Source organism: Balaenoptera borealis (assembly GCF_965194805.1).
Source record: "Balaenoptera borealis genome assembly, chromosome: 2".
In the NCBI taxonomy this organism is placed as follows: Eukaryota; Metazoa; Chordata; class Mammalia; order Artiodactyla; family Balaenopteridae; genus Balaenoptera; species Balaenoptera borealis.
The window spans coordinates 117,323,318-117,347,986 of NC_138867.1; the positions used below are offsets into that span (position 1 = coordinate 117,323,318).

Sequence of the window (24,669 nt, forward strand, 5' to 3'; positions counted from 1 at the left end):
ATAGATCAATGGAAAATAATCACATGGGAAAAAACTATCATTACTTACTAGGGAAATGCAAATTAAAACCATAATGAGAAACCACCAACCCCACTAGGATGGCTAAAATTTTTAAAACTGAGAGTACAAAAGTGCTGTCAAGGATATGGAGCAACTAAAACTTATTAAACATTGTTGATAGTAATGCAATTTGGTACCATCACTTTGGAAAACAGTATAGCCATTTCTTTATAAATTTAGACATAAACTAGCATTCCACTTCTAGGTATTTCCAAGAGAAATGAAAATATGTCCACACAAAGGCTTGTAGTTGAATGTTTGTAGCACTTTATTCATAATAGCCAATAATGGGAAACAGTCCAACTATTTACCAGCTGATAAGTGGGTAAACACAATAAGGTGCATCCATACTATGGAACAGCACTCAGACATAAAAAGATATGAATTACTGATAAATCCAACAATATGGATGAATCTCAAAATCACTGCTAAATGAAAGAAGCCCAACACAAATGACAAATGACATACCATATGTTTCCAGTGATATGAAATTCTAGAAGAAGCAAAACTTTAGTGTTAGAAAGTTGGTCGTTGGTGGCCAGGGGTTGAGGAAAGGGTATTGACTGTAAAGGGCTGAAGGAAACTTCAGGAAGAGATAGAAAAGTTCTAAATCCTGAATGTAGTACTGTTTCTACAACTACATACATTTGTCTAAATTCATTGAAGTGTACACTTTAAATTGTTGAATTAATTTTATGTAAATTGCACCTCAGTGTAGCAGTATTTTTAAAAGTTAGCTGTTATCTTCTTTGACCCATGAAAAAATTGGCCTATAAAGTCTGAAACTCTGACTTACTGAGAGAGATACATCTTGTGACCCTCATAAAATAAGTAAAGTCATTTCATTTCTGTTTCAGAGACAGAAGAGATAGGTGATGAAGAGGTTTTCTCCTGGTTGAAGTGTGCAAAGGGACAGTCCCATGAACCAGAGAATCTCATGCCCACACAGATCATCCCTGGCACAGGTAAAGGAATTCCTTTTTTAGATTTGGTGGGGGAAAAAAGATGTTTTTAATTGAGCTATAATTTACACACCATAATATTTGGTAAAATGGTTTATCTCAGCTTGACTCTTTTTAAGCCTCACTAGATTTCCCTGAGAATTTGAATCTTCAGAAATGTTAGATTGTATGCAGCCACTGCACCCACTTTGCCTCACCTTTCTGGGTGGAGGGGTTGGTTGCTTTTCAGATGTCATTTTACATTCCTATGGTCGGCAGGACCAGAATAGAAAAAGTCAGTCCGGGAATTCCCTGGTGGTCCAGTGGTTAGGACGCTGTGCTCTCACTGCCGAGGGCCCGGGTTCAGTCCCTGGTCGGGGAACTAAGATCTCACAAGCCGTGTGGCCCAGCAAAAAAAAAAAAGAAAGAAAGAAAAAGCCAGTCCCCTGGCTTCCAGAAAGACCTTTGGTTCTAGGTTTATAAAAATCCAGCTGAAGCTAATCAAAGCCCTTGAATCCATGAAGAAGGCAGCTTAACAGTAGGAATGAATGGTCATGTGGCAGCTTACTTCATTGATTCCTCCAGATAGTCTGTTTCCAGCTTCCACACTTCCATTAACATACACACACTGAAGTTGGTGAATCCTCTGCCTATATTCTTCTCCACTTTGGGGAGCCACCCCCTGGATCTTTATAACCCAGTGCATCAGAGCAGAAGACCTCCCTGAGTGCAGTGGTCAGATGCCTGCTCCCTGCTGATCTAAGCATTGGTTAAATGTTTGTGTAAAGTTTACATTGGTCTATTTTTTTTTTAAGTATAACTTACAGTAAATCTCAAGTATACAATTCAAAATGTTTACATACGCTTGAACAATAGGGAATCTACCCCTAGAGTTTCTGCTAAAGGACACCTTGTTAACGTTTACTAGAGGAGGGAGGGAGTGTAGCTTAGTGGTTAAGCGTGCACAGAACTTTAGTGCTAGATAGACCTGGGTTAAAGTCTCGGTACTTTCATTTACCAACTTTATGTACTTAAGCAAATAACCTAACTTCTCTGAGTCTCAGTTTCATCATCAAAAATTGAGGGTACAAGCTGCTACCTCACTGAAATGTGGTAAAGCTTGAGAGAGATAATGTAAATAAGGTCTTTAGCACAATACCTGACACATACAATTATTCTAAGGTTAATTGTTATTTTTTTTCCAGCTCTTTACAATATTGGAGACATGGTACATGCTGCCCGGGGCAAGTGGGGAATTAAAGCAAACTGCCCTTGTATTAGCCGGCAGAACAAATCTGTGTTGAGACCTGCTGTCACTAATGGGATGTCACAGGTAAAGTGGTGTGTATAGGTACAACTGAGAGAAACTCAAGTTCTTTGTACCAGGAAGTGCCTCATTTTCACCTCTGTTGTCCCAGGCTACTGTCAGATTCCTGGGGAATTAGGGGATGGGGAGGCCTGTCTAAAGAGAGCCCCAGAAGTTACTCAAGGGATTTAAATTCCCCCTGACTGGTATGAGTTTCTCTTCATGTGTCTTTATAACCAATTCAGGCTTGTTTGATAAATAGCACAAAGAGATTCTTTGCATCTTGTCAAGATTTGTACCTCAGGTTCCTTGTGTAGGTGAAGAGTACAGAAAAGGTCACTAGGAATACATTCCTATTGTGTGCATGGTCACTGCCTTGTCATGTTAGGTACTGAGGAAAGAAATATGAATATTAGCCTGCTGATCTGGGATCATTCTACCCTGAAAGCAGTCCTAAGCCTTCACAGAGAAGCAGTGATTTTCTCATTGCTCTGTGAGAGGTGGAGGTCATTCTGGTGTGATGGTGACTATTTTGAATAAGAGGCTATTTAAAAAAAAAGAAGAAAAACGCACACATACCTCTTACATTCGGAGGGCTTTCCAGGAATGCTACACATGATCAGTAAGAGGTACAGGGATTAATGCTGAGAGATCTCAAAATATCTTTTCAGTAGAGTTGACATATTAGAGCAAATCATCTGGAAAATTCAATAATAGAATAATAACCATTTTATTGAGCATTTATGTGTGCCAGACACTATGCTGAGCTCTTTGCATATATCAGTACTATCTCATTTAATCCTCGGAACAGCTCTATGCGGTCAAGTTCTAATCACCAATTTGCCAGTGCAGAATTTGAGCCTCGGGCATGCCAAACAAAAACGCTGTTTTATTTTCAAGTCTTGTTCACTGCTCTTTCCACAGAACCTAGCATAGTTTCTGTCACATTGTAGGACTCAACAAACATATGTTAAATTAATGAATGAGTGAAATAGCAGTTTATGGGACAGTTGCTTTCCCAGACCTGTTTAGTGTCAGCTGTCATTACTATTTGCATTGTATTTTTTCTACACAAGGACAACACTTTAACCATGTTGGCGTTCTGTGCTATAGCTTCCTAGCATAAACCCTAGTGCCTCTTCTGGAAATGAAACCACCTTCTCAGGTGGAGGAGGAACTGCGTCGGTAACACAACCAGAGACTGACCATGTTGCCAAAGCCGACAGTACTGACATCAGATCTGACGAGCCTCTGAAAGCAGACAGTTCGGCGTCAAATAGCAATAGTGAGCTAAAAGCCATCAGGCCCCCTTGCCCTGACACAGGCCCACCTTCCTCTGCCCTGCACTGGTTGGCGGATTTAGCAACTCAGAAGGCTAAGGAAGAAACAAAAGGTGAGATTAACACAAGCCTCTGCCCTGCCTGTGGGTGGAACACTTGAGTTATTCTGGGATTCTTCAGACTCACACATTACCATCCACATTTTTGAAACATGCCACTTGCTTTCTCTGGCTGATCATGTAAAATGAGGGAATCTCTTTCCACTTCTTTCTAGAAGTGGAGCTTTTTAAAAAAGGCACATGCCTGGGTTCTACCCCAAACCTCTTTAGTCAGAATCGATATAAGATTTTTAACAAGCTTCCCAAATGGCCCTGATAGCCAGTATTACTAGCCAGGAGGGCTAGACTTGTTTTTCAGTGGGCACAAGAATCACCTGGGGAATCGTTAAAAATGCAGATTCCTGTGCCCCACCAGAACTATTAAGTGAAATTCTCTTGGAGTAAGACCAAGAATCTCCGTTTTTAACAAGCACTCCAGGTAATTCTAATACAAGTATTCTGGAGACCCACTTGAAGAAACACTGGCTTAGAAAGTGAGGGAGACGAAAGATGGATGGGAACAAAAGGAAGTTTGAAATCCAGGTCTGGAAAAGAAAGGAAGAAGTAGGAGAGCTTCTCCTTGGCCATGAGACCTGCCATAGTCATAGCTCATCAGGCTTGGCCCAGACAAACCGTACGTAGTTTGGGGGGCAAGGGAGGGGAAAGTCTTTCCTCTTTCCCACTTGGCTGATTTTTAGGAGTCAGTTGCCTGCTGGGTATTCCTTGTGCCTAATGCTATTCCTGGTTATGTTCTTACAGAAGCAGGGTCCCTGAGGTCGGTGCTCAGTAAAGAGTCTCATTCACCCTTTGGGCTGGACTCATTCAACTCCACTGCAAAGGTCTCTCCGTTGACTCCAAAGCTTTTTAACAGTCTGTTACTGGGTCCCACTGCCTCCAACAACAAAACTGAAGGCTCTAGCCTTCGAGACCTCCTCCACTCCGGGCCCGGAAAGCTTCCTCAAACCCCCTTGGACACAGGCATACCCTTCCCCCCGGTCTTCTCTACATCCTCAGCAGTAAGTGTCCTCTCTACAACTCTAGCCTTTGCTGCTTTTCCATGAAAGAACCATCAGAGATCTGATAACTGGGTTAGAGGGTATATGACTGACTTGTGTCCTTCACATTATCAGGCCAGCTGACAAGATCTTTCTTTATATTAAGTTTTGGGAATGTTTGAGATCCTTTTAAGTAGTAAACCTTTTGTGCCATGTTAGGAAGTCAGTAGAAATTGAGACTGAAGTTTTTCAATCATCAGCAGAAATCACTTTATTTTCTTGACAATAACAGACATTAAATTTTTTTTAAACGTAGGCAGTACGTTCATATTGTACTCTCTTGGGTATCTAATAGACGCTTCAAACCTAACACCTCTAAAACCACACTCCTGTTCTTCTGCCTGTGAGCCTGCATTTCCTTTATTTTTTGCTTCTCTTGGTCAGTGGCTTCCAATTGCTTCGCCAAAAATCTTGGAGTCTTTTGGGACTCCCCTCTCACATTTCGTATCTAATCTGTTAGCATAACCTTTCAGTTTGATTATCAGAATGTATTCAGAGTGCACCCATTTCTCATCAGCTCCACTGCTTCCTCTCTAGTCTGAGTCAACATCCTCTCTTGCCTGAATTTTTGTAGTAAACTCCTTACAGGTCCTCTGTATTTCTTCCCTTTCTACACAGAGCAGCTAGAGTGGTCCTTTTAAGATATGTCACATCATATCACCTCTGCCTAAAATCTTTCAAGGGCTTCCAATTTCATAATAAAAGCAGAGTCCTTTCAGTGGACTATAACGTTCCAGCCCTCTCTTCCCCTCACTTCCCTGACTTCAACTACCACTCTCCCTCTTGTTCACTCTGCTCTGGCCACACCCACCTTCTTGCTGTTTCTTGAACATGGGCAGGCATGCTCTCTCTTCAGAGCCTTTGCACTTGTCTTTTTCTCCACCGAGAACTCTCTTTTCCATGTCACAACATGGCCTGCTTCTTAATCAACTTCCTCTCCTCCCTCCTGAAATGTCACATCTTCAGTAAGCCTTCTTCTTAGATCACCCTTTTTAAAAGTCCATTCTACTCCCATCCTCCACTCATATCTGTTACCTCTGCACTTTTTTTTTTAATTAATTAATTTATTTATTTTTGGCTGCGTTGGGTCTTCGTTGCTGCGTGCGGGCTTTCTCTAGTTGCAGCGAGTGGGGGCTACTCCTCCTTGCGGTGCGCAGGCTTCTCATTGCAGTGGCTTCTCTTGTTGCAGAGCACGGGCTCTAGGCACATGGGCTTCAGTAGTTGTGGCACCTGGGCTCAGTAGTTGTGGCTCACGGGTTCTAGAGCGCAGGCTCAGTAGTTATGGCACACGGGCTTAGTTGCTCCGTGGCATGTGGGATCTTCCCATACCAGGGCTCAAACCCGTGTCCCCTGCATTGGCAGGCAGATTCTTAACTGGTGAGCCACCAAGGAAGCCCTGCACTTACTTTTTCCATAGCACTTATTACCATCTGACTTGCTGTGTTTTATTTATTTTCTGCTTCACCTCCACTTAAAGGCATTTTTGTCTGTTTTTTTGTTTTTTTTGGCTTTTTTGTGCTGCACAGCTTTCAGGATCTTAGTTCCCCAACCAGGGATCAAACCCAGGTCCCCAGCAGTGGAAGCAGAGTCCTAACCACTAGACTGCCTGGGAATTCCCCATTTTTGTCTGTTTTATTCACTACTATATCCCTAGTGGCACAATGTTTGATACATAAGTATTTAGTAAGCATTTACTGAACTAATAAATTCAAAACGTACAAAATTTAAATTTTAAAAATACAGTGAAAAGTCTCCTTCCCACTGTTGCCTCCCTTTTTGTAGGTGACCATTGTTTCATGATTGTCCTTTCAGTGATAATAAAATATGTATATAGTCCCCCCCCCTTTTTACACAGATGTTTTTATACATTGCTTTTGTATTTTCCGTTTATATATTTCAGAGATCATTTCAAACAAGTACACAAATATGTTTCTCATTCTATTTTATGACTAATGACTGAAATTTGATGAACTGTGGGTGGTTGAGCCTTGTACAATGTGGGTTATTTGTTTCTCTTTTGGATAAATGACCAAAAAAATTACTTTGAGCTCTGTCTTATTTGTACTGCTCCAACTCCCAGTTCTCCTTTTTCTTTTTAAATTTTCCCAGGATGTTATATGATTACATATACTCTGTAGAGATCATGATTAGTGATACTTCAGACATTGTGTTATCAAGTTTACAAAAGCCCTCCCCTTCCTTCACTTCTGTGACCTTAGGTATGTCACTTTCATCTCTGGGCCTGAGCTTTCCCGCCAGCTGAAACAAATGAGAGATTCTTGGTAGGGGACGGATTGGGGAGTAGAAGACTGCTTTCAGAATATACAGTTCTCTTGGGTACTCTGGTACAACTGTTTATTGGGGTACACTCCCTGGTAAAAAAAAATCACTGCCTTGATAAGTCACCTCAGTTACTTAATTGAAGTATATCCCTTGGGCATGCTGGCCAAAAAAAATGTGTAACCCTCAAAATAAATGATCTTTCTCACTCAGTTACAGCATTTTGTGATCCCTGCAGTCTACGTGCATATGCTTAAAACAGGGCTGAATGCCGAAGATATTTCTTAGGTCTCAAATCTCCTGCAGTAGAGGGGGCCTTTCTGTACTTTTTTTTCATAAATATAAAGCAAAATATGAAGACTAGGGAAATGTAAGATAGTGACTTAATAGGCTCCCCCCTCCAACTACAAAAGACTTTACAATAACTTTTATGAAATTTAATCAGGTAGATCAGAACTCCGTGTGAATATAACTGTGAGACGGTTTTTGAATACTCTACTGGTGGTGCCTCAGTCATACTAACCTGATGGGTTTGTGTCTGGCAGGGAGTGAAGAACAAGGCCAGCCTACCCAACTTCCTTGACCACATCATTGCCTCAGTGGTAGAAAATAAGAAAACCTCAGATGCTGCAAAGCGGGCCTGTAACTTGACTGATACCCAAAAGGAAGTGAAGGAGATGGTGATGGGGTTAAATGTGCTGGACCCCCATACCTCTCACTCCTGGCTCTGTGATGGAAGACTTCTGTGTCTCCATGACCCCAGCAACAAAAACAATTGGAAGATCTTCCGGGAGTGTTGGAAACAAGGCCAGGTAAGCAAGAATAAGCAGATCCCAGGGTCGGCTGTCTGCCTGCCCACTATAGCTACCAGGATAGTTTCAATTCTCTCTGGGAGACACTTTGCCAAGGAGATTTAGACATATACTAAGTTTGTTGTAGACAGCCTTGCTACTTCAAGTTTTGTTGGATTTTTAAAAGTCAGAAGATTCCTAAAAATACATTGTGGATCTTTTTATTTCTCAGCTGTGTAGCTCTGTGTTCTTAAAAGGGCAGTTGAAATTCCTATGAGGTTGTGATCTGGCATTAATGACACCTTTAGAGGAAAATCCGTAAGTGTGATATGGGGTGAGGCAAAAATGGGTGGAAGTGGGTGGTACTCTTCTAGGTAAATGTTTCAAGACCATACAAGTCTGTGTGATAGTGTGATAACACTTCCTGATTTTTATACATTAGCAGGTGTGAGGAAGGGGGAGGTTGTAGAATTGTCTGGATAGTTTTTTATTCGAGATGTGAGGACGTATTCTCAGAGTTTGCATTTGTCAGCTTTTCATCCTCTCACCTCAAAATAGTGGTAGATACCAGGGCAGCAGAAGTGATTTTTGTGGAATGCGCCCCCACCCCCCACCCCACCCCCCGCAGTGAGAATCAAGTGTAATAACAGAGTAGAAGTGTTTTCATTTTCTGTAGCTGACATTGTTGAAATCCATAGATTCTGAAACTGGGAGGGAATAATAAATCATTGTGGAGAAGAGGTTGTCCCCAGGAAACCCTCCTATTCTGTCCCTTAGCCCTGAGCTAAGTATTTCCTAAGTGGCTCTGATTGAGATACTTTTGTTTCCACAGCCAGTGCTGGTATCAGGGGTACATAAAAAACTCAAGTCTGAACTCTGGAAGCCAGAAGCCTTTAGCCAGGAATTTGGAGACCAGGATGTGGACTTGGTGAACTGCAGGAACTGTGCTATAATTTCCGATGTGAAAGTTCGGGATTTCTGGGATGGCTTCGAGATCATATGCAGTAAGTAGCTTTGATATCTGGTTCAGTAAAAGCAGACTGCAAAGTAAGCATCTATATGCCCAGCCCTACCGCTGAAATAACAAATTACATCCTCTTAACAGGAGGAACATTCTATCCAGGTGCCAACCAGGTAGCTCTCATGGCAATCACATGGCTCCCAGAGCATACCTGGACTTAAGCACATGATCACATGGGATGTGTGGAGCACTTTCACTTTGAGATGGAAAAATTTATCATGTACTAAAGCAGTGGCTGAGGAAAACAAAGCCCACCTTATCCATTATGGCGGTTTACAAGTCTGAAAATAAGAGTTTAGTCTTCTAAACCTTTTAGTCACTGGAGAATCAGGCAGCAGCCAACCCAGCAGATATTTGTAGGAGTGCTTTCTGTCTTCCAGAGCGATTAAGGTCAGAAGATGGGCAGCCAATGGTGCTCAAACTCAAGGACTGGCCTCCTGGGGAAGATTTTCGGGACATGATGCCAACAAGGTTAGTGAACTACAGTGAGTCGTCTTGAGAGACTTGTGCTTTGCTGAAGCTGTCACAAAGTAATCACAGAAAAGTGAACTCCACCTCTTTTCCTTTTTCCCGTATAACAAGCTAAGTCATCTTTCATGCTTTGTTTTTATAGGTTTGAAGATCTGATGGAGAACCTTCCTCTGCCAGAATATACCAAACGAGATGGCAGACTCAATCTAGCCTCTAGGCTACCCAGCTACTTTGTAAGGCCCGATTTGGGCCCCAAGATGTACAATGCCTACGGTATGAGGGAGAGGCCATAATTGACCTTTTTGGACACTACTGTTTCCATTTCACCTATAGAGGGAGATTTGTAGTCAGGATCATGTGTAGAGATGATAGAGGGCAAAGTGACAGGCGCTGAAGAAGTTGACAGTATCCAGGATGGTTTAGAATATGTTTGCTTTTGTCATTGATTTGCATAATAGCCCTTTGGGCCCAGTACTGTATATGTATGTATGTGTGTATATATATATACACACACACACAGTAGTTAGAAAGTTCCCTCTTAAAGTTTCCACCCAAGGGACTTCCCTGGCAGTCCAGTGGTTAAGACACTGTGTTTCCACTGCAGGGGGTGAGGGTTCTAACCCTGGTCAGGGAACTAAGATCCCGCATGCCGCACGGCACGACCAAAGATCCTTAGCTTTTAAGAGACTTGATAAGATAAGAGTGAACACGTCTGAGTACCATGCTACCCAACCAGCTCTTTGTGAAGTCACAGTAATGTCCTAAATCACTGTGAAAGCCAAGCTTCATTTGAGTGTCCATAATGCCCATATCTGTTTTGCTTTTGAAGGAGAGATCATTTAGGAGGGTGGAATTGGATCAATGGCCAAAGCTAATGATAGTGTCAGCTGAGCTCGAAATCAGTTTTAAAACACTAGAAAAGAGACAAGGAGAATTATTTATTGATAAATAGATATACGTCATTCTCCCAGTGTTCCACATTTAAGAACATCTTCGAGTATGTTTTCACTTGTAGGGTCTATATGGATTCTTCAGAATATTGCCCTTTCAGGAATTCCCTAGCGGTCCAGTGGTTAGGACTCCACGCTTTCACTGCCAAGGGCGCAGGTTCAATCCCTGTCCCTGGTCAGGGAACTAAGATCCTGCAAGCCTTGCGGCGCGGCCAAAAAAGAAAAAAAACAACAACAACAGAATATTGCCCTTTCACCTTGCATATCCTCCTTTTACCTCCAGGCTTGATAACAGCAGAGGACAGAAGAGTTGGCACAACAAATCTTCACTTAGATGTGTCTGATGCAGTTAATGTGATGGTGTATGTTGGGATCCCCATCGGGGAGGGTGCTCATGATGAAGGTACGATTTCTAGAACCCAGTGCTTCAGCAGGGTGAGGTTTAGCCTCAGGAGTAAAATGGTGTGTCTTTCTCCTCAGTCAGGGCCAGTGGGTTTTTCTTAACTCTCTGCCAGGCATGATGCATAGTAGGTGCCCAGACAAAGGGGTGATTGCAGCAGAGAAGAGTGGTACTTGTGTATCTTTGACCAGAGTTATTCCCTCTCTGGGAATGCTGCCCTTTAACATTGAGTATGTAGCATCACAAAGAGGAATAAAGAAGAAAGGGCAAACTGGCCTACTTGGTCCATCACCCAGTTCAGCTGTGGGGTAATAATAGGTGATAAAGCCAGGTCATTTGCACAGAGATGAAGCATAAAAGTGATATTTTGCTGCATTGCACTCTCCGCTATCTCGGTGTAGAATTAATGTGTGTTAATTATGGAAGTTTTAGAAAACAAAATTTTAAAGAAGAAAACTCAAAATCTCAAAGTTCAGGGATAATCAATATCATTACTTTGGTATATTTCCTGCCACACATTTGCTTTTGATGCTACGCATCTGCACATATTTCCATTAGGCTGTCATTTAAAGGGTCATAACAGACAAGGATTAGAAGCCAAGCCTCTTAACTTGCCAGAGAAGCTTTACTCTTCATGGCCTTAAATCCACAGAATCCTAGAGTTTGAAGAGATCTTGAGAAAGTATACAGTCCACCTACTTACAGCAGGAAATAACCTGCAATTTGAACATAAAATATGGCTACACAGTTTGAGCAGGAAATATGTTTTAAAGGAACACTGTATCTCCAAAAAATGCTGAGTCTCTGTTAAGTATGGAAGATTAGGGTCGCTCTTCCCATGTGTAGGAAGCTTAGACCAATGTGAGTTTTGATTCTTTGATTCTACCTTATATCACTCCAGAGAGATAGAGAATACTAGAGACTAAACTTGTTTGAATTGGACATTTTGCTTCACTCAGAGGTAGTGAAATGGCTGGTTACATTGAAAAGTGTCACTTTGCTCTTTTCAGAGGTGCTCAAGACAATTGATGAGGGAGATGCTGATGAGGTGACAAAGCAAAGGATTCATGATGGAAAGGAGAAACCCGGTGCTTTGTGGCACATCTATGCAGCCAAGGATGCGGAGAAGATCCGGGAGCTGCTCCGAAAGGTATGTCCCTGGGTGGGCTCCCAGCTCAAAGACGAAGGGTCTGGGGATGCTGAGACAGCCTGCCTAAGGTTTCTCATGTGGAGTCCCTTGGCATTAAAAACCTGTGCCCTCTGTCAAAATGCCCCATAGGGCTGTCCACACTTAGAAGATATTGAATAAAGTAGAAACTTTGGCCCATCAGTGATGTTACTGCAGCAAGTTGGATTTATCCTGTTAATAATCTTTATGTATTTATTGATTTTTCCATCTTTGGGTTTTGATCATGGTTTCATGATCAGGTTGGAGAAGAGCAAGGCCAAGAGAATCCCCCTGATCATGATCCAATTCATGACCAAAGTTGGTACTTGGACCAGACCCTACGTAAGCGACTCTATGAGGAATATGGTGTGCAAGGCTGGGCCATTGTTCAGTTCCTGGGAGATGCCGTCTTCATACCTGCTGGAGCCCCACACCAGGTATGTTCCAACTTGGGGGTAGGGCTGGCTCCACAATTCCCATAGTTTCCTTATATGTGTTTCTTGCTAATCTGGCAATAGATATAAATGGCTGGGTTAGACTGATTGCTCTTCAAGTGCAACTTATTTTTTGATTTTTAATTTTCTTCCACGTAATTTTATTTATTTTTAAAATTTATTTATTTATTTATTTATTGGCTGCGTTGGGTTTTTGTTGCTGCGCGCGGGCTTTCTCTAGTTGTGGTGAGCGGGGGCTACTCTTCATTGTGGTGCACGAGCTTCTCATTGCGGTGCTTCTCTTGTTGCGGAGCACGGGCTCTAGGCACGCGGGCTTCAGTAGTTGTGGCATGCGGGCTCAGAAGTTATGGCTCACGGGCCCAGTTGTTCCGCGGCATGTGGGATCCTCCCGGACCAGGGCTCGAATCCGCGTCCCCTGCATTGGCAGATGGATTCTTAACCACTGCGCCACCAGGGAAGTCCCCCTTCCATGTAATTTTAAATGCTCATTTAAAGATTTTTAAATAAGGGAGACTATTAAAGAAAAGGTGAGTCTCTGTTCAGCTACCTATGCCATATCCCTTTTCAGTCCCCTTGTCCTGCCTTCTCCAGAAAGTAGCCTACTGTTAACAGTTTGGTGTATATTTTTCCGGATCCTTTTCTGTGCAAATACTAACATTTTCATCTATAAATGTATACTTATAGTCTTTCTGCATTTGTTGTTTTTATGAAAATGGAATATCATAAGTATTTCTAAAGTGTTTTTTTAAACGATATGATGGACAGTTTCCACCTGTTGCTGACTCTCTAGTGCCTGATGTTTGCCTCTGTACTTTTCCTCTCCCAGGTGCACAATCTATACAGTTGCATAAAAGTAGCAGAAGACTTTGTATCTCCAGAACATGTAAAGCACTGTTTCCGCCTGACTCAGGAATTCAGGCATCTCTCTAACACTCATACAAACCATGAGGATAAACTGCAGGTAAAGAACTCCTTCTCCACCCCAACCCTGTCTTCTCATCTCCTACTAGGCTACATACACAGGAGGCACATTCTGCTTTCTGAGGGTATTACCTGGGCAGTATAACTGCAGAGAGATGATTAAGGGACCCATGTCTGGGGTATGGAGTCCTCCCTCCAGGAAGTATTTAATCAGTCCTCTTCAGGTTTGCTTTTAGAGAATATGAATCTTTTAACCTAATCACTTCCAGTGTGACAATCTTCTGTTTCTCTGCCTCTGGAAGATACAGTGTATCCGTGTTAGTAACTGACTAGACTGACTTCCTCAGTCAGGTGGGAAAAGCACTGTGGCAATGTGTTCTAAACCTCTTTCCCCGAAGCTGCTTCTCACAGCAAACGTTTGTGAAAACTCAATTCCTTAGAGCCCTGCTAGGGACTGTAATCCATGTCCCTAAGAGTTGTTTCCCACTTGTAGATCTAAGCTGGACAATCAGATTAGGTTTTCCTCTGCTCAGAAATGGATTGGAACTTTAAGGGCAGAATTTCATTGTTAATATACTTGTATGCTTTAATAACATTAAAAAAAAAAAAAAGAATAAGGAAGCAAGATTTCCCAGGCAGAACTTCAGCATCTGAACAGGCGTTCTTACAGCCTCTCACATGTGACCTGTTTTCCTCCATCGTGCCTGTGACTCAGGTGTGTTTTCTTTGGTCAGTGACCCATGAGGTTGGAGATTTTTCTTGGTAGATTTAATCACCTTTATCCCTGAACTTGATCTGTTTTGCTGTTCCTTTTTCAAAATTATGGAATATTTCAACCATAAAGTTCTTATACAAAGTACCATCACATTGATAAATAGATAACATTGATATTATAGATATATAATGCAAGTATTCAGGCATACATATTTCAGACCCCACCTCCATTAGGTCTCTACTTGTTACATGTCACCTCCCAATCCTCTGTCACTGCTTTATTTTTTTCTGTAGTATTTTTCACCATCTAACATACTATGTATTTTATGTTTGTTTCTATCCCTACTAGGACATAAGCTGTTTAAGCTCCATGAAGGCAGGGATTTTACTGTTTTATTCACTGCTTTTCCCTAGCACATAGTAGGTACTCAGTAAGTATTTATTGAATTAATACAAAAAATGTAATAGAGAACAGCGAAGGGGGCTTGTGTGCCCATAACTCAGCTTAAGAAATAAAGCATCATATACGTACCACATATACAATATATACATATACAACAACTACATTATTGAAGCCTCCATGTACTCTTTCCCATTCCACCTCCTCAGAAATAATCACAGTGTTGGTTTAAAACCGTCTTTATCCTGTTCACTTTATTTTAATAACTTTTACTTCACATATGTGTTCCTTTTTGACAAATTAGAAAATATGTATAAGCACAAAAGGGAAAAATACCCAATAAATCCTACCTGTCCACTATTGTTTTAGTGCATTCTTATTAGCTACAGGACCTCAGGTAAGATTCTTAACCATGGAACCTCAGTTCTCATCTGTAAAATGGGGATAATAATAGAATCTACCTCATAGTATTATGGTAAGGATTAAATGAAAGTCCACATAAAGAGCTTAACAGTAGTTCCCAGCATACAGAGGATGGTGATTACATAGCCTTTCAAATGATGAAATCATTCTTTTTTGAATATAGACTATATATCTTGTGTGACTTGTAAATCATCTTTTGGGATTGACTTAGGAAGCACGCAGTCCTGGTTGAGGGCTTTCCTCACTAATCAGAAGGCTTTTAGTCGGTGTAGGACATACATTTTCATTTGCAGAACACAGTCTGTGGCTGCCATAAACTGACTGTGCTGATTGCTCTCTCCAGGTGAAGAACATCATTTATCACGCAGTGAAAGATGCTGTTGGCACCCTCAAGGCTCATGAATCCAAGCTGGCAAGGTCTTAGGCGTGGTGAAATTCCAAACTCGCCTGTGAAGCAGGTCTTTCACTCACAACACATACAGGGAACAGCAGGGTTCTCTGCTGGAGCAGAGGTCCTTCACTTGGAGCCAGTGTGGTCAGTATTACAAACTCTCCAGCCACTCTTTTCTTTGCTGCCTCAACACTGAAGGTTGACACAGGAAAGTCGCACTGTTCACACACACAGTTTCAGACTCCAAGCCAAGGGTGCCACATCCCCATCCTGTGGCCTTTTGGGACTCTGAATTGCCTGAATATCGCTGGGCTTTCCTGCACATTCTCATGATTTGAGATTCGTGGAAACCAGGAATGTGGGCACACCTTTCTTTTCTTTTTCTCTTGTGCCTAGTTAAGTGGGAATGTGTTTGGAGGTAGGGGGAATCACATAACTGGTACAAGTGAGGGCTAATTGCTTAAACACCCCTGGTGGAAGCCTGACGGTGTCTCTGCACATGACCTCTGACACACCCCATCCCGGGAGCCGGGTGAAGCCTTTCCCCACCATCTCTCCCGTAAACAGTGGAGTCTTGAAGGACCCAGGGGGAATCCACTGCTTTTCCCAAGGGGCTCCAGGATTAGGAAATGTGTGTATTTAGTGAAAAATAGGTTTGTAGTGAAATAGTTACTATTTCATGAAAGTAGATATTTTTAGAACTTTTGAAATACCACAGTTGTTTTCCTGGATTATGAGGAAAGGCACATTACATTTAGTCTTCCTTTCGATAAAACTCTTTGAAGAAATAAGATTTTTAGAAATCAACTGCCCATTATAGCACAAAAATCAGCCAAAGCAGAATTTTAAAGAATTGGCTTTGTAGGATTCTTTTAGTTTCTCCCCATCCCATCTCAGTCCTATCTTGAGGGAACAGCCATTCTTGAGAAAGAACTTTGTCATGTCTGTGCTGTTGGTGTGTTCCACGCATACACACACTGGTGACTCCAGGACCCATTTCCATCTATTACCAGCGTTCCCTTGGGACTCCTCTTATTGTTCCAAATGCGAAGGAAAGTTTGCTTTCCTACATGAGGCTTTTTGTTTTGGGGGTTTTTTTGTCCGGAAATATTTTCAGCAAAACTTTCCAACTCAGTGGAGTTTTATTAAGAATTTATTTGAAAATGATGGAATTCATTGGCCCATAGGTACATTGGAAAATGTATCTATCTTCCCGGCTGTACTGTAGTGCCCTGCAGGCTTGTTTATATGTTCACAGTTACATTTTTTTTTTTTTTTTAATAAAAGTCATTTACTGTAGAATACTTTTAATTTCACTTTCTGTATTTTAATTTTGTTGAAGGGCTGATTGGGATTTCCATGTTCTTATTAAAAATCTAACAAATCTGTTTGTAGTGGACTAAATTCTTCCTGTGCCAGCCGTTCTAAAAAGCAGGGCCAGGTTGAGGATGGGGTTGGAAGTGGAGGATGGTTCATTTTCATATCATCATTGCGTTGTTGCATCCGATTATTACGCTTTGCTTCCTGAATGTGTCCAATTGGGAGAGGGAAGTGCTAGGTCATTGTGGTTTGAGGGCTTGGGGATGAAGGGAAGGTGCTACATGAGTTAGAGGGTAGTAGCAAAGATGGGCTTTCCATAGTTTATGCTCTATGGGAAAGCTGGGTTCCTACCTTCCTGAACAGTCTGGGGGGAAAAGGCCATGGGAAGTGGCCTGAGCAAGGTTTTGGGCAATCAGTGACAAAAGTTCATCAAAACAAGAGGCCTGGCTGTCCACGTATGAAATTAAAGTGGCTTGAAGGGTGAGGACAGACTACGTTCCAATTAGAAAAGGCCTTTTGAAGAGGAAGTTGTAAAGAATAGCAAGAGGGGTCATCAGAAGCTGCTTCTCTGGATCCTGTTGGAAAAACATTTTCCAAAGTGTTTCAGCCTGGAAATACAATTATCTGGGTGGAAATAGACCATTGTGTGGTTCAAGGATACTGAGCTTGAATAGGACTATAAATGAAATACAGAGTTCTGAGCATGTCCTTTCAGCCTGGATGGGCACGGGTTGATGCTATGGTCATCAGAGGATTACACCTCGACATAAAGAATGCAGAAGCTTTGAAATGGGACAGGAAAGGAAAGCAGTGGGGGAAGGGGGGTTGCAGAGGTTGCTGGAGCTTTGTTGCTTTGGTGAAAATCAGGAGGCAGGCTAGCCTACATTCTGGATATAAATGTCTTCAGAATTAGGGCATCCACTGCCGCCAGTGCTTGCTGATGGGGATGGAATTGGAGCCCCTGGATTCATCTCCTACCTGGACCCCAGGCCTCTCTACCAGCCTCTGTTGACCAGGAGGCACTCCCCTGCCCCAGGGTATCCACCTTGAGAGCACAGGGCTCAGTTCCCTTACAAAACTGAAAAAGCAGATCAGACTGGGAACAGGGTTAGGTCCTTTTCCAACTGGAGTGATTGGTGATGGTGGGGTGGACAGATGCCCCTCTACCTTTGACTTCAGGACTTCCTGGGTGGGTGTCTTGACGGCCTGTGATGGGGGAGAAGGGTTTGATAGCAGTTGGGAGAAGTAGCCCATTTAGTAGACTTCCTGAGTTCCTATCTTAGCAGCATGACTTTGTGGTTCTGTGACCCTTGGCAAGTTATTGAACCTCCCTAAAGCTTCCCATTTTCTTATCTTCAAAATGAGAATAACTATAACCTCTGCCTTATAGGATGGTCACTGAAATAATGCATGTGGAGCTCTTAGCACAGGGCCTGGCACACAGTAAGCACTCAATAAGTCATAGCTATTATTCCTCGTGGGATGTTCTTTCAGACTGTTGTGGGCAGGGCAGGAGGAGGGCTAGGATGTCAGGGTGGAACCATGAAGGCCTCTGAGGACCTCAACCCAGGGCTTGGAACCCAAGAAAAGTGAACAAGCGATTAGAAGAAGGCAGGTCAAAGGCGCATGCCCGGCGACAGCAGGTGCAGGGGGCGCGCCGCCGCCGCCGCCGCGGCCTCCCCTTTAAGAGCCGCCGCCGCCCACGGCCCGCCGCTGCGGCAAGGACCTCCCCTTTAACGGCGGCGGCTCGGCGCTCCGCTGCCCCCGCGGCGGCTGCTGCTGCGGGTGCTGCTGCTAGTGCGGCTCCTGCTGCTGCCGCCGCTTGACCTCCAGCAGCTCCATCCTCGGCTCGGGCCGGGTTCCCGCCCTGCGCCCCGCCCGGCCCCGCCATGGTGTCCTGGATCATCTCTCGCCTGGTGGTGTGAGTGCGGCGGCGGCGGCGGGGCGCGGCCGGTTGGGAGGGGGATGGGGGCTAGGGATGGGAGGTGAGGGGTATTGAAGCCCGGGATGGACCACTCCGTGGCTTCATACAGCAGAGTCACCTAAAGGCACATAGTCCCTATTTGGGGTCCCCAGAGACGTGGAGGTGTGGGACCTGGAGGAGGGAGAACTGTTAGAGGAGCATGGCAGGCCTGACTTCCCACCCCTTTTATTTTTAATTTCCCTGTTTCTTCGCCCTCCCTCACCCCAGGGGCTGGGCAGCACGGCTTGATTTATCAGGGGAGGCGGCTTGTCCCCTCCCCCATGTCGCAGATCTGACTGGAGGAGCTCCTCAAACCTGGGCCCGCATCTCCCTTGGGGAGAGGGCTAATGGAAGAGCCCGGGGAGCAAGGCAGGGCCTCCTCATTCCATAGCTTAGGGCTGTGGCAGCCTTGGCCTCCCCAAAGGGGCGGGTTTCTCCTGCCTCTTCCACTGACTGTCAGGAGACTGGGGGGTGAGGGCACATGCTCTGAAGACCCCCCAGGGAGGACGGGATATGGGAAGCAGAGATGCTTGGAGGACAAAGTGTGGGAGGTAACTGGGAGAGGATGTGTGTGGCCAGCCTGGGATTGTGAAAGCCGTGGAGGGGAGGGTGTTAGGTGGCCTTCATTTCAGGCTGCCAGCTACGTCCCTCCCACCTCCCCCAGGCTGCAGGAGGGTACCCTCTCCCACAACCGGGGACTTTGTCCTTGAGGATTCTGCCCCCCACCCCATCTCCAAAGGCCATTTCTCAGAAATGTCCTGCCTCAGTGAGGCAAGTCCATGGGGGAACAGGCAGTACCACACATTGTCAAGGGGCTGGGCCTGGCAGGGGCTCCACATGGGCCTCAGCCAACCCCTGCCGCAGCTCAGGTCCCTGACCCTAAGCCTCTACCCAGGGGGACTGACACCCCAGAATCCCCTCCCTGCTGTCATGTGCTTGTGTTCTGGCTTTCTCTAGACCCACCAGAGTCTCCCTCCTGCCTCTCCCCCATCCCACCCCAGAGGGAATCCAGGGGCCTCAGACCTCCCTGTGACCTTCCGAGTGTCTGCTGCTCTCTTGTGTGAATGAGCTCCCTGAGCGGCATCGGTCCTCTCCTTCCCTCACCTGTGTCCTGTATGTGCTCTCTGATGGGATCAGCACCGGACTCCACTCTAGCCAGGACCTCCAGCCCAGCACACTACCCTGAGCCTATTCCCAAAAGTGTTTACATGGGGGAATAAACCTCTCTGCCCCTCTCAGGGCCTCCTGCCCCTGTGCCCTCTGCTCCCCAGGCCCCCAGGGCTACAGTGGTACCTCTGACTGCCAGGTAGAGTGCCCTGTTAGGTGGCCCTACCTAGCTTGGCTCTGCGACAGGGAGGTAGAGGGTAAGGGCAGATGGGTATGAATGGGAGTGGTGTCAAGAAGGAAGACAACCCTGTGGCAGTGACCAGACCCCCACCCCTGATATGCTTATGCACAAACAAGGATCAGGGCTGAAGAGGCCACATCAGACCCTCTGGCCTCTGGGTCTTTCTGTGCCTCAGGGGCTGGAGAAAAACTGAACAATAAAGGGTTACAGGGGAATTCCCTGGCGTCCAGTGGTTAGGGCTCGGTGCCCTCACTGCCGAGGGCCCAGGTTTGATCTCTGGTCGGGGAACTAAGATCCCACACGCTGTGCGGCACAGCCAAAAAAAAGGGGGGTTGTTATGAGGCATCACCCTAGCTGGCTGGGGCTTCCATGCTTGTGTATCACCTCAGGCTTGCCTGCTTTGACCTAAACCCCTGACCTGAGTTCATCCGTCCAGCTGATGTGGCACTCTGGAGTTCTGTCCATTCTCCCCTTACCTACCCAGGGACTGAAGCAGAGCTGGGAGGGAGAGGCTACTGCTCTTGGCCGAGGGGCCCAGTAACCATGCCTGCCTCCCTAGGCTCATCTTTGGCACCCTGTACCCAGCCTATTCTTCCTACAAGGCCGTGAAGACAAAAAACGTGAAGGAATATGTGAGTGTATGACCCTTTATCTCACACCCAACCCACGTGGCAGAGATCAGGGAGGACACTGGGTCACATGACAGGTGGGGGTGACTTTGTACTAATGCTGTCAGCACTAATGAGACCTGGTTCAGGGGAGGTTCCTGTGTGTTCCTTTCCTCCAGGCCTGGTGTGATACGCAGGCAAAGTTGAGGTCCTGAGTGTCCCCCACAGCACCTCCAGCATGGTTGGCAGGCAAAGGTGGGGTCCTGGGTGTTTCCCCAAGGCCCCAGCCAACACCACCCTCTGTACCTTCAGGTGAAATGGATGATGTACTGGATCGTCTTTGCCTTCTTCACCACTGCTGAGACACTCACAGATATCGTGCTCTCCTGGTGAGATCTAGCATCCCCTCCCTGCATCTCAGGGGCCAGGGCCTCTGACTTTTTCTACACAGCCAGTCAAACAGAAGACTGAGACCCAGGGTGGAATCCCCCAACAGTTCCATGGGGTCCTGGGTGTCCCCTCCCCCCAATCCCCATTCCGGCCTGGCTTGATCAGCAGAATGAGAACAGACATAACCCTCACATTTCTTTCTGGTGGTAGCCAAATCACCACAATAGAATTCAGGAAACCTGCTTCTGCCAGACTTGCCGTGACCTTGACAGGTCACAGTTTCCTAGGCCTCGGTTTCCCTATTTGTAAAATAGGCGTATGAGTCAGTCTTATAAACATTGGATGCTTGTATTTCAAAGGCTTTTTCTAGGCACTACTAGACTATGTATATGTCCTTTGAGGACATGGAATGCCCTAATCATCTGTATATTCACAGCAGGCGCTCAAAAATGTTTACTGAGTGAGCAAATGCCTCTTGGAAGAGAGGACTAACATAGCACGGTACACTGAAAGTCAAAAGAAAAGAGTTTTACAGAGAGGTAGAGGACAAAACATCCTTGCATTTGTAGATTTCAAGGGCCTATGGCCTTTGAGAAAAACAGTTTTAGAAGAGAAAGTTGAATGGGGTCAAATTAGGAAAGAGTAATGGGTTAAAAATTGAGAACAGTGAGTGTAGGTGCCTCTTGACACAAGCAAAGGAGGGAGCTTTGATGAGGATAGAGGAGACCTGAAGGAGTGTGTGGCCTGGGAAAGAGCCTTGGGGAATGGAGAACGATCCTTAAAAGCAGGGGCCATGCCATGGCATCAAGGGGTGGATCCAGAGCACAGCTGGAGAAGCCCGGCTTCTTCATGGGAGGAAGGGCAGGAAGAGAATGGGGTGAGGACCCAAGAGTGCACCTGGAAGTTTAGGGATCTCGCCGTGGTGTTAACCCCAGGACAGAGGAATGGGTAGTCTTCTGTCAGAAGAGGGTGAGGAGAGCCACCGCTGCGGGGAATTTCTGCGGGATCACCTCTCACCTTCCCACTTGGAGTCTCAGTTGAGCCTCCCCTTGACCAGTCTCCTGAGCCACATGGGGACCTCAGTGCACTAACGGGTGGGGGGCCAGCCAGGGTCATGCAGAGGGTCGGCGCATCTCCTGACTCCCTGCCCCAGGCTCCGCCGCTTGCCTCTCTCCACCCAACAGGTTTCCATTCTACTTTGAGCTCAAGATTGCCTTTGTGATATGGCTGCTGTCCCCTTATACCAAAGGCTCCAGCGTGCTCTACCGCAAGTTCGTGCACCCAACACTGTCCAACAAGGAGAAGGTCTGTTGGGACGAGGGAAGCTCTCTTCCCACCTGCCCCAGGCCAAGGCAGCCCAGTGCCTGTAACCACGTGCATTCGTGGCTCTCCCTATGGGTGATCTGGCAGGGCCCTGGCCTCCTGGGGCAAGCAGTGCCTTTGTCCAGGTGTGAACAAGGGCAGGGCAGGGCCTGGCCAGCAGGGCCCACCCCTCACCTCTTCCTGCTTCCCCTCCGACCCCTCAGGAGATCGACGAGTACATCACACAGGCCCGAGACAAGAGCTATGAGACCATGATGAGGGTGGGCAAGAGGGGTCTGAACCTGGCCGCTAATGCCGCGGTCACGGCTGCTGCCAAGGTGAGATGGGGGCAGACCCAGCTCCCAGGGCCCCACTTTGCTCATCTCGTCCCCCTGGCCAAGCCCCTTTGCATCCACCAGGTCCTCAGGTCTGTGAAGGTTTGGGGTCTTGTGCAGCTTAGGGTTCCAGTCCTGCCTCTAACACCCTCCAGCTAAGGAACTTCCACTCAACGGGCCAGTTTCCTCATCTGTCCAAAGGGAAAGCATGGCCCCAGCCTGTCAGTGCTGCCATAGGACGGGGTGAGGACACTGCGGGGAGAGCACTGAGCCCAGTGGCTGCCCAGTGCCCCACGGTGACCTCTATCTCCACCCCGCCCCTTCCTCCGGCTCTCCCGGTGCGTGGTGGTGACCCTAGGGCCAGGGGGTGCTGTCAGAGAAGCTCCGAAGCTTCAGCATGCAGGACCTGACCCTGATCCGGGACGAGGATGCGCTGCCCCTGCAGGGACCCGACGGCCGCCTCAGACCCAGCCCTGGCAGCCTCCTGGACACCATTGAGGACTTAGGTACAGGCCAGGCCCAGGGCTGGGCGTGGGGCACAAGGGCAAGGAGGCCAGGTGGGAGAAAGGCCAGACCGCTGTTCTCCTTTCCTCTCCGAACCAGGAGATGACCCTGCCATGAGTTTAAGGTCAGGCACGAACCAGGCAGATCCCCGGACAGAGATCTCTGAGGATGACACGGGAGACAAGGCCACTAAGAGGGCCAAATCCATCAAGAAAGTGCCCAAAGCTGAGGTGAGAGCTGGGCCAGAGCTTGGGGAAATGGCGAGGGGTTGTGACTCCAGGCTGAGCCCTCTGTCTTCCTGTCTCCTTCCCACAGCCACTGGCTTCCAAGACGCTGAAGACCCGGCCCAAGAAGAAGATCTCCGCGGGGGGTGACTCCGCTTGAGGCCCCGGCACGCACCCCCTGCCCCAGGCTGCAGAGCCCCAGCTCCACACTGTGCCAGCAGCCCTCATTCTCAGGCCCTAGGGCCTCTCAGATGGCTGGTTCTGGTGCCTGCCCAGTGGCCCCTCCCCCGGAAGGGCTTGGAAAAGAGGAGGGAGGCCCTGCTGTGGGGGCTGAGGGTAGAGGCTGGACCAGGAGCTGAGGACTGAGCCACTCGAGGAGGTGTGGGCTCCTCAGAGCCTTAACGCTCTTCTCCCCGCTCCAGCCCTGCCCCCGCCCACCCAGTGCCTTGCTGAAGACCATGGCCATCCCCTTGTCTGAAGTCCTAACATGGTCCCACTGCTCTCCCTGGGTCGGGGTCGGGGTCGGGGGCCAGTCACAGCCCAGAATGACCAGAGACAGGCCTGAAGGCCCTGGGAGAGAGGGAGGGAGTGGGGAAGGCCTTGGAGAACCTGGGCAGGGGCTCTGGGCCTGAAGCTGTGAATGGAGGACACGGGCTTAGTGTGCACTTAAATGACCAAGAGGGCCAGGCCAGAGCTGCAGCTGAGGGCCTTGGGTAGGGCTGTGTGCTACATGCGCCCACTGAAAAGAGCTGGGGCTCCAGGGGTGTGCGTGTGAGAGTGTACGTGTGTGTGCATCTTTCTGGGTCTAGAGCTGGGGGGTTTTGAGTAAAGGACTTTCCCTCTAGCAGTAACCTCCCCCCACCCTCAGCCCTCCCTCCTACTCTCTGAGCCTCAGAGGACCCCAGCCCATGAGAGAGTAGGGCTCCGAGGGGCCTCTCACCTCCTCCTCTGCCCTTGATCCTCTCCCCTTTGCCTCCTCCCATTCCTGCCCTGCCCTTGGACTGGGCTCCACCCCTCAGAGCCCTCAGTAGAGGCCCTTGCTGGGCTGGTTCCTTTCCTCCTCACCTGGGGGCCCATCTTCCTTCCCCCCTAGGGTCCTCGTCTTATGCCAAGCAGACTAGGCCCCATGTAAGCAGACCCCTGTCAGAGCCCAGCCTTTGCCCCACACTTTGCCCCAGCTTCTGCCGTGGCTTCAGTCAGGGCTAGGAGGAATGTATGAAGAAGAAAAAGATATTAGGAGCCAGGGGGCTCCCAAATCCGTGGAAAGAGGGTGCTCAATGGACCTTTCGCACTGGATGAGCCAATAAACCAAATTCTGGCACCTCATTTATTTTGGCCTCTGTGCTTTGTTCTTGTTCTACCAGTCCACAGATGGGAAGGACTGCAAGTGAGAAGCAGGGCTCAGCTGTGGGATGGAGGGGGGAAGAGGCCAGACTGTGAACCCCAGGAGTTCTGATCTCCAAGGTAAGAGATAGGCTTGAGGTGGTTCAGTCTGGGAAGATGGTTTTGAGGTTCAAGATAGAGCCAGGGGACTGGGAGGGGCCAGGACT

The 24,669-nt window shown here is 46.8% G+C and overlaps 2 protein-coding genes across 4 annotated transcripts in view; both read left to right on the forward strand.

Moving 5' to 3' along the window:
* Positions 1 to 16,511, forward strand: part of KDM3B (lysine demethylase 3B) — a 60,190-nt gene extending 43,679 nt beyond the window's left edge. For both annotated transcript variants that reach the window (XM_082379625.1, XM_082379626.1), the window contains 13 exons: positions 918 to 1,025; positions 2,207 to 2,334; positions 3,421 to 3,700; positions 4,445 to 4,701; positions 7,566 to 7,832; positions 8,644 to 8,815; positions 9,213 to 9,303; positions 9,446 to 9,576; positions 10,537 to 10,656; positions 11,664 to 11,803; positions 12,082 to 12,258; positions 13,103 to 13,237; positions 15,078 to 16,511. In XM_082379625.1, coding sequence (XP_082235751.1) covers positions 918 to 1,025; positions 2,207 to 2,334; positions 3,421 to 3,700; positions 4,445 to 4,701; positions 7,566 to 7,832; positions 8,644 to 8,815; positions 9,213 to 9,303; positions 9,446 to 9,576; positions 10,537 to 10,656; positions 11,664 to 11,803; positions 12,082 to 12,258; positions 13,103 to 13,237; positions 15,078 to 15,158 — 2,087 coding nt within the window. In that variant the 3' untranslated portion in view covers positions 15,159 to 16,511. The remainder of the gene's footprint in view (positions 1 to 917; positions 1,026 to 2,206; positions 2,335 to 3,420; positions 3,701 to 4,444; positions 4,702 to 7,565; positions 7,833 to 8,643; positions 8,816 to 9,212; positions 9,304 to 9,445; positions 9,577 to 10,536; positions 10,657 to 11,663; positions 11,804 to 12,081; positions 12,259 to 13,102; positions 13,238 to 15,077) is intronic.
* Positions 16,512 to 18,165: 1,654 nt separating this feature from the next.
* On the forward strand, positions 18,166 to 24,445 carry REEP2 (receptor accessory protein 2). Of its 2 annotated transcripts, none has more exons than XM_082379683.1 (8): positions 18,166 to 18,366; positions 20,316 to 20,388; positions 20,677 to 20,753; positions 21,939 to 22,059; positions 22,281 to 22,394; positions 22,756 to 22,897; positions 22,995 to 23,125; positions 23,211 to 24,445. In XM_082379683.1, exons 1-8 carry the CDS (start codon positions 18,335 to 18,337, stop codon positions 23,277 to 23,279), a joined length of 759 nt encoding a protein of 252 aa, XP_082235809.1. In that variant the 5' UTR covers positions 18,166 to 18,334; the 3' UTR covers positions 23,280 to 24,445. The 2 variants fall into 2 exon arrangements, with proteins under 2 accessions (XP_082235809.1, XP_082235808.1); XM_082379682.1 differs by having other exon boundaries at positions 18,168 to 18,366; positions 22,750 to 22,897.
* Positions 24,446 to 24,669: the final 224 nt, after the last annotated feature.

Excerpts from the sequence above, each read along its gene's own strand:
- REEP2 (XM_082379682.1), top strand. The coding sequence starts at position 18,335 with ATGGTGTCCTGGATCATCTCTCGCCTGGTGGT. Across the intron at positions 22,395-22,749 it reads CGGTCACGGCTGCTGCCAAG|GGCCAGGGGGTGCTGTCAGA; the intron begins GTGAGATGGGGG and ends TGGTGACCCTAG. Across the intron at positions 23,126-23,210 it reads AGAAAGTGCCCAAAGCTGAG|CCACTGGCTTCCAAGACGCT; the intron begins GTGAGAGCTGGG and ends TCCTTCCCACAG.